Here is a 7,500-nt window from a genome sequence, read left to right as displayed (position 1 = left end):
ACTTCATATACACGTATGTAGCCTAATGTACTGTGCAACTGATTCCACTGAATGCAAATCTATCGATCTCTTTTCATTGTTGTTGATATTGCATCTACATCTTGCATCTCCCTTTGGCCAGGAGTGACTTCAATCCCTGTGTATTTGTACTTCCGCTTGACCTCCAAAGGAAAGGTTACCTCGGCTTGCGTCAGCTGCTCCTCCATCTCCCTCACCTCCGCCCTCAGCTCCTGAATCTTCCTGGCTCTTTCTTCCAGACGATCCTGTGTGCAAAAGGCGCCAGGGACATGACATGCGGTCTCCTCCTGTCTCCACTATGCCTGTTCTTCCTCTCATTCACTCTCTTTCTCTCTCTCTGTGAAAATGTATTTCTCCCTCACCTTCAACCTTTCCCTCCTTTGTTCTAATTCCTTCTCTCGCACTTTGTCTTTCTCCCAACCTTCCTTTCTTGAAGTTCTGTCTAAAGCATTAACATCATCATCAGTGGAACTACATTTACGTTACGAGCACTAATATCATCATTGGAGTTAATTCTCAGAATTATTATCACCCTCAGTGCAATGCATCATAAGTCATAAGAATTAATATCTTCCTCACTTTCGCATCCTCGCCCTCCGACCTGTTCGTCGCGTTCCCAACGTCCGCTGTGTGTTGCTCCTGTAAAGTAAAGGACTGTCACGCCTTCTTAACGGGACGGGAGTGTATACTGAACCATGTAGAAGTACATATGTGTGAATACAATACTTCTTCATTGTTTCTCTCCTCATTTTAGTCTCTTTCTCTCTCCTCTCTTTTCTTTCTTCTTGCTCTTACCTTTAGCTCTCTGATCTCCCTTTCCTTGAGACATAGGATATCCTTCAGTTCGCTGTTTTCCGTCTGCAGATTAGTCACCTCAGTCTCCATCCTACTCCTCTCATGTCCTTGCTCCTCCTGTAAGAGAAGACAACACTGTAGGGATGTCTCTGTCCTAAAGGCTTGAGGAGAAGAGCAAGGCATCACAGGCAAAGCAAATGGAATTGCACGAACAACCAGTAATCTTGCTTCGACAAATAAAATCGGTTTTAAAAAGGGGCTAGTGTATTTCGGAACCTCCTGCTCTTACCTTTAGCTCTCTGATCTCCCTTTCTCTGAGACATAGGATGTCCTTCAGTTCGCTGTTTTCCGTCTGCAGATTAGTCACCTCAGTCTCCATCCTACTCCTCTCATGTCCTTGCTCCTCCTGCATATCCTGTAGAAGACAACACTGTAGGGATGTCTCTGTCCTAAAGGCTTGAGGAGAAGAGCAAGGCATCACAGGCAAAGCAAATGGAATCGCAAGACCAACCAGTAATCTCATTTTGACAAATAAAATCACTTTTAAAAAGGAGCTAATGCATTTTGGAAGCAAACAAAATTGCTCATCGCGTTCCATTTTCATTTGCACAAATCCTGCAACCTTTTCTCTCTTCGTTTGGAATAGTTGAGGTTCACACCTACAAGGACTTATTCAGGAAGCTCCAGGTTCTCCAGACAAAAAGCTACTAATAACACAATGGTATCTCACACTAACTCTCCTCTTTCTTAACCATTGTTCTATATCTGTCCCTTTCCTCTCCTCCTTTCTCTCTGTCATTTCGTCCCTCTTCCTCGCTCTCTCCTGTGCATACCTTGAGTAATACAATCTCCTCTTCCTTCTTCCTCAGGTCTTCCTTCAGGTCTCTGGTCTCCTTCTGTAGATTCACTGTCTCGCTATTTTTCACACTGATCTCTCGCTCTCTCTGCTTCTGAATGAGTATAGAAGAGGTATCTTAAGTACTCAAAAAGACAAACGAAATGAACTTTCTCTCTAACATTACCCCCCCCCCTCTCTCTCTCTCTCTCTCTCTCTCTCTCTCTCTCTCTCTCTCTCTCTCTCTCTCTCTCTCTCTCTCTCTCTCTGCTCATGTTGTTGCTCATAATTGCTTCGCTCATGATAACAAGCATCTCCTTCCTGACATTGTCAGAGGGAAAGCTGATAACCACAAGATAAGGAGATTGGAGTCGTAAAAGAATAAAGCAGATCAAATACTTATAAAAGATTAGCCGTCACCAAAACCCTCACATTTTGCTTTGTATTTCATTCTATTTACTCCCCTAGTTATGGATTTTAGAAAGGTTTTCTTTGATTGCTATATTTCCTGTCATTCCACTGATTTTTCTCTATCTTTTTATTATTATCAAATCAAAATTATTTCTATTTTTTTATTCATTTTCTCTCCAAAAACTCACCTTAAGCACTTGGATTTCTCTTTGCAAACTGATCCTTTCCTTCTCGGTTGCAACCCAACCTTGTGCCACATGAGTCTGAAAGTGATCAATATTCAACAGATAAATGCATTAGCATGTTATGTCTCATTATTAAAAAAAAAAAAAAAAAATAGAATCCTTTTGTGATTTAGTAACAGTGCCACTCAGTAACCATGGCACTGCCCATGATGCACAACTTTGAAAACCAATGGTGACAGAGGAAGGACCAGAGTCTGACCAATACAATCTATTACCATGGACACGCTTTGGAAAAGTTCCATGCCACGGCTCTCTGTGGAGGAAGATCTCGGCATCAAGTCCTGCGGAGTCCTTCCACTCTTATTCTTCTTGTAAGTGGAAGCCCCAAATTTCGTCAACATGAATATAGCGAGGAGATGCCCTCGTGAAGCTGCTTTGTGAAGGGGCGTGTTGCCTTCACCATCTGCAGTGTCCACGTCGGCCCCGCCCTCCCGAAGGACTTCCAGCACTGCCGTGTGTCTATAACGGGCTGCCAAGTGCATTGCTGTCTGTCCTGAAGGTAAACTTGACTGTAGAACTTGTCAATGTCTAAATGTTGCTCTTCAGTGAAACACTTGTTTAATTTTCTTATTTTCATTTTTATTCAATTTTGTTCAGAAATAAGTGAGATGTGAATATATAATGATAAAGATATGATATATATTTAAGAATATATTATATAAATCAAGATATATATATATGATGATGAAATATGACAATAATATTGATGACGACAATACACACACACACACACACACACACACACGTATATATATACACACACACACACACACACACACACACACATATATATATATATATATATATATATATATATATATATATATATATATATATATATTCATACATAACAAAATATTGATAGAAGTAATTAGAAAAAGAATACAAATATGAATAACAAAAGAGGATGATAATTATTACAGCATAATAAAGTTAGTTATAAAACAATATAACATCTCTAAAAATAATAATGAAAATAACCAATGATATTCTACAAATGTAAGTAAAAATAACAAGTGTTAATATAAACAATGGTATAAGTAATGAGTTAGGACAACCCATTAATGGGAACATAATGATAATGGATGATGAGCATGAAGATGAAAAGGAAAGAGAGAACTGAGAGGGATAATGAGAAGAGAAATAAATATGATGAAGTGTGGGTGAAGGAGAATTGTACAGAAAATGAAGTGACAAAGAGTAGAAGAATTATAAAGAGAATGTAAAGTGACAAAGAATAGTAGGAGAAGAAAAATTGTACAGAAAATATAGAGTGACAAAGAGTAGGAGAAGGGAAATTATACAGAAATTATAGTGACAAAGAGTAGGAGAAGGAGAATTATACATAAAGTATAGAGTGATAAAGAGTAGGAGAAGGAGAATTATACAGAAAATATAGAGTAACAAAGAGTAGGAGAAGGAGAATTATAAAGAAAACATAGTAACAAAGAGTAGGAGAAGGATAATTATACAGAAAGTATAGACTGACAAAGAGTAGGAGAAGGAGAGTTATGACTGGAATGGTTCTGAGACTTGCAAGGATAAAAATTAAAATTAAAACTGTGGTGATGATGTTAATGAGAATCAAAATGAGAAGGGAACTGAGGTTGGGAATGAAAATGTCAATGCTAATTTGAATGGCAACAATTGTTATAATCGTAATTATTATCATATTTATGATAATGATGCTAATTAAAATATTTATGATAAATACAAGCAAAAAGGACACCTTATGAATAAGCATGAAATGACTAGATAATGAAATGAAAGGGATGGAAAATGATGAAGAAAATGAGTGGAAATGAAAATGGAAAAGTATTCATGAATGAGAATCAGCATGATTTGAAGAATGATTATGATCATTATAATATTAATGCATAATCTGATGTCATTGATAGGAAGGAAAATAATGTTGGAGTTACTATTACCATTAACATAATATTTATAATGAAAGAAATTATGATATCAGTCATAAGAATTATTAAAAAATAATAATGGTCATTCTAACTATTTTGATCTTAATATTGATAATAATAATGATTGTTATCGTTATCTTTAATGTTTTTTACAGAATCATAATCAATGTTATTCTTATTCTTATCATTTTCATCATTATTATGGTTGTTATTTTTATTATCATTATCATTATGATAATCAAACAAAATAGGTAATATCTTTTGTATGAACTTATATTATTGATATTTCATTTGGATATGTTACCTTTGTACTTAGCAAACCTAACTTAAGTTGCGAGAAGAGGTATTTTGTAAAACGAATGCTAAGTAGTGCATTCCTCTTAACAGCACCTGCATAGCCATGTTTGTTGCAAGCAAGCTGTGAGCAGACTTGGGTGTTTGCAAGAAGGAAGAACAAGGAAGCCATCGTGTTATCCTCATTGTCATTACCATCATGATTTACCGACACTGGTACTATGAGTGATAAAGACCTCACAACTACAACAAAAGCATGTACAAGAACAAGAACAACAGGATCATCAGCAAAATTATCAATAATGACAAGAGGAAGGATAACATATGATAATAATTTCAATAGAAATAGCAGTAATATGAATAATTAAAATAGTGATAATTCTAACTATAATAATAATAATAATAATCATAGCAATGATATGTATAAAATCATATATAAGAAATATTGAAGTAAAAATAAAAATGATATCAATAATGAAAAGAGTAAGAGAGGAAGAAAAAAGATGAATGATGAAAATTGACAATTACAAAAAGAAAATTCTTTAAATAATAATAATAAAAATATAGTTGTAATAAATGATAAGATATAGTAGTATAATGATAATGAATATTTTTATGATAATAATAATCATAACATTGCAATACATATGATAAATGATAACCAATATGTAACATTTACAAATAACTCAAATAAACAACTAAAACATAAGGAATGGATGAATAGAAAATAATAATGAATGATGAAGGAATGAGAAAAGTTGATGATAGAGATATCCTTATTAGATCTGAATAATAATTGTTATAAATTTCCATGAAGACAAAAAAGAGAAAAGAAACAAAAGCAAAATTCTTCTGGTGCCTTTAAGAAGTCACTCGCTTTCCAATCGCCTTACCATCCTTAGCCTTGGCGTTCACTTCTCCGCCCTTCTCGAGGAGCGTCTCTGCAACAGCATGATGGCCGTTCAAGGAAGCACAGTGTAAGGGAGTCCCACCTGAGGGAGGAAGATGCTTGTGTTAGACGTCTGTTTGTGAGTAATGAGCGTGAGAAGGGAAGTGAGGATGACAATGCGAAGGTGATTGGGAGTGAGAATGACAGGAAGAAGGTGAATGTGAGTGAGAATGACAATGAGAAGCTGAATGTGAGTGAGAATGACAATAAGGTGAATATGAGTGAGAATAAAAATGAAAAAGTGAAAGTGAGTGTAAATGAGAGTTAAAAGGTGAATATGAGTGAGAATGACAGTGAGGTGAATGTGAGTGAGAATGACAGTGAGAAGGTGAATATGTGTGTGAGAGTGACAGTGAGAAGGTGAATGAGTGAGAATGACAATGAGGGGAATGTGAGTGAGAAAGTGAATGTGAATGAGAATGACAATGAGAAGGTGAATGTGAGTGAGAATGACAGTGAACTGAATGTGAGTGAGAATGAAAATAAGGTGAAAGTGAGTGTGAATGAATATGAGAAAGTGAATATGAGTGAGAATGACAGTCAGAAGTTGAATGTGAGTGAAAATGATAATGATAGTAGAATGTGAGTGAGAATAACAATGAGAAGGTGGATGTGAGTGAGAATGAAAATGACAATGAGAAGGTGAATGTGAGTGAGAATGACAGTGAGAAGGTGAATGTGAAAAAGAATGACAGTGAGAAAGTGAATGTTAATAAGAATGACAGTGAGAAGGTGAATGTGAGTGAGCATGACAATGAGGTGAATGTGAGTGAGAATGACAATGAGAAGATGAATATGACTGAGAATGAAAATAAGGTAATTATGAGTGAGAATGACAATGAGAAGGTGAATGTGAGTGAGAATGATAATGAGAAGGTGAATGTGAGTGAGAATGAAAGTTAGAAGGTGAATGTGACTGAAAATGAGAAGTTGAATGTGAGTCAGAATGAAAATGAGAAGGTGAATGTCAGTGTGAATGACAATGAGAAGATGAATGTGAGTGAGAATGAAAATGAGAAAGTGAATGTGAGTGAAAATAAAAATCAGAAGGCAGATGTGAGTGAGAATGACAATGAGAAGATGAATGTGAGTGAGAATGACAATTAGAAGGTGAATGTGAGTGAGAATGACAATGAGGTGAATGTGAGTGAGAATGACAATGAGAAGGTTAATATGAATGAGAATGAAAGTGAGAAGGTGAATGTGAGTGAGAATGACAATGAGAAGGTGAATGCGAGTGAGAATGACATGAGAAGGTGAGTGTGAGTGAAAATGACAATGCGAAGGTGAATGTGAGTGAGAATGATAACGAGAAGGTGAATGTGAGTGAGAATGACAATGTGAAGGTGAAAGTGAGTGAGAATGATAATGATAAGGTGAATGTGAGTGAGAATGACAGTGAGAAGGTGAATGTGAGTAGGAATGACAATGAGAAGGTGAATGTGGATGATAATGATAATGAAAAGGTGAATGTGAGTGAGAATGACAATGAGAAGGTGAATGTAAGTGAGAATGACAGTGAGAAGATGAATGTGAGTGAGAATGACAATAAGAAAGTGAATGTGAGTAAGACAATGATAAGGTGAAGGTGAGTGAGAATGAAAATGAGAATGTGAAAGTGAGTGTGAATGACAATTAAAAGGTGAATGTGAATGACAATGACAGTGAGGTGAATGTGAGTGAGAATGAAAATGAGGTGAATGTGAGTGAGAATGAAAATAAGGAGAATGTGAGTGATAATGACAGTGAGAATGTGAATTTGAGTGAGATTGACAATGAGAAGGTGAATGTGAGTGAGAATGACGGTGAGCAGGTGAATGTGAGTGAGAATGATAATGAGAAGGTGAATGTGAGTGAGAATGACAATGAGAAGGGGAATGTGAGTGAGAATTATAATAAGAAGGGGAATGTGAGTGAGAATGACAATCAGAATGTAAATGTGAGTTAAAATGATAATGAGAAGGTGAACGTGAGTAAGAAGGACAATGAAAAGATGAATGTGAGTGAGAATGACAATGAGAAGTTGAATGCGAGTGA

At 36.0% G+C, this 7,500-nt stretch overlaps 1 protein-coding gene across 14 annotated transcripts in view; it reads right to left on the bottom strand.

Moving 5' to 3' along the window:
• The window catches only part of LOC147466386 (uncharacterized), a 33,091-nt gene that overhangs the window by 9,825 nt on the left and 15,766 nt on the right, over positions 1 to 7,500 (bottom strand). For 6 of the 14 annotated variants that reach the window (XM_086535562.1, XM_086535567.1, XM_086535568.1 and 3 more), the window contains exons 3-10: positions 5,408 to 5,506; positions 2,520 to 2,797; positions 2,248 to 2,322; positions 1,647 to 1,763; positions 1,103 to 1,228; positions 814 to 930; positions 598 to 657; positions 180 to 263 (exon numbers count right to left, since the gene is read on the bottom strand). In XM_086535562.1, coding sequence (XP_086391688.1) covers positions 180 to 263; positions 598 to 657; positions 814 to 930; positions 1,103 to 1,228; positions 1,647 to 1,763; positions 2,248 to 2,322; positions 2,520 to 2,786 — 846 coding nt within the window. In that variant the 5' untranslated portion in view covers positions 2,787 to 2,797; positions 5,408 to 5,506. The remainder of the gene's footprint in view (positions 1 to 179; positions 264 to 597; positions 658 to 813; positions 931 to 1,102; positions 1,229 to 1,646; positions 1,764 to 2,247; positions 2,323 to 2,519; positions 2,798 to 5,407; positions 5,507 to 7,500) is intronic. The other 8 variants (XM_086535558.1, XM_086535556.1, XM_086535561.1 and 5 more) reach the window with 7 other exon arrangements.

Source organism: Penaeus japonicus, unplaced genomic scaffold (assembly GCF_977035675.1).
Source record: "Penaeus japonicus unplaced genomic scaffold, GWHDUDI00000001_assembly GWHDUDI00001379, whole genome shotgun sequence".
Lineage (NCBI taxonomy): Eukaryota > Metazoa > Arthropoda > Malacostraca > Decapoda > Penaeidae > Penaeus > Penaeus japonicus.
This window is presented reverse-complemented; position numbering and strand designations above follow the sequence as displayed.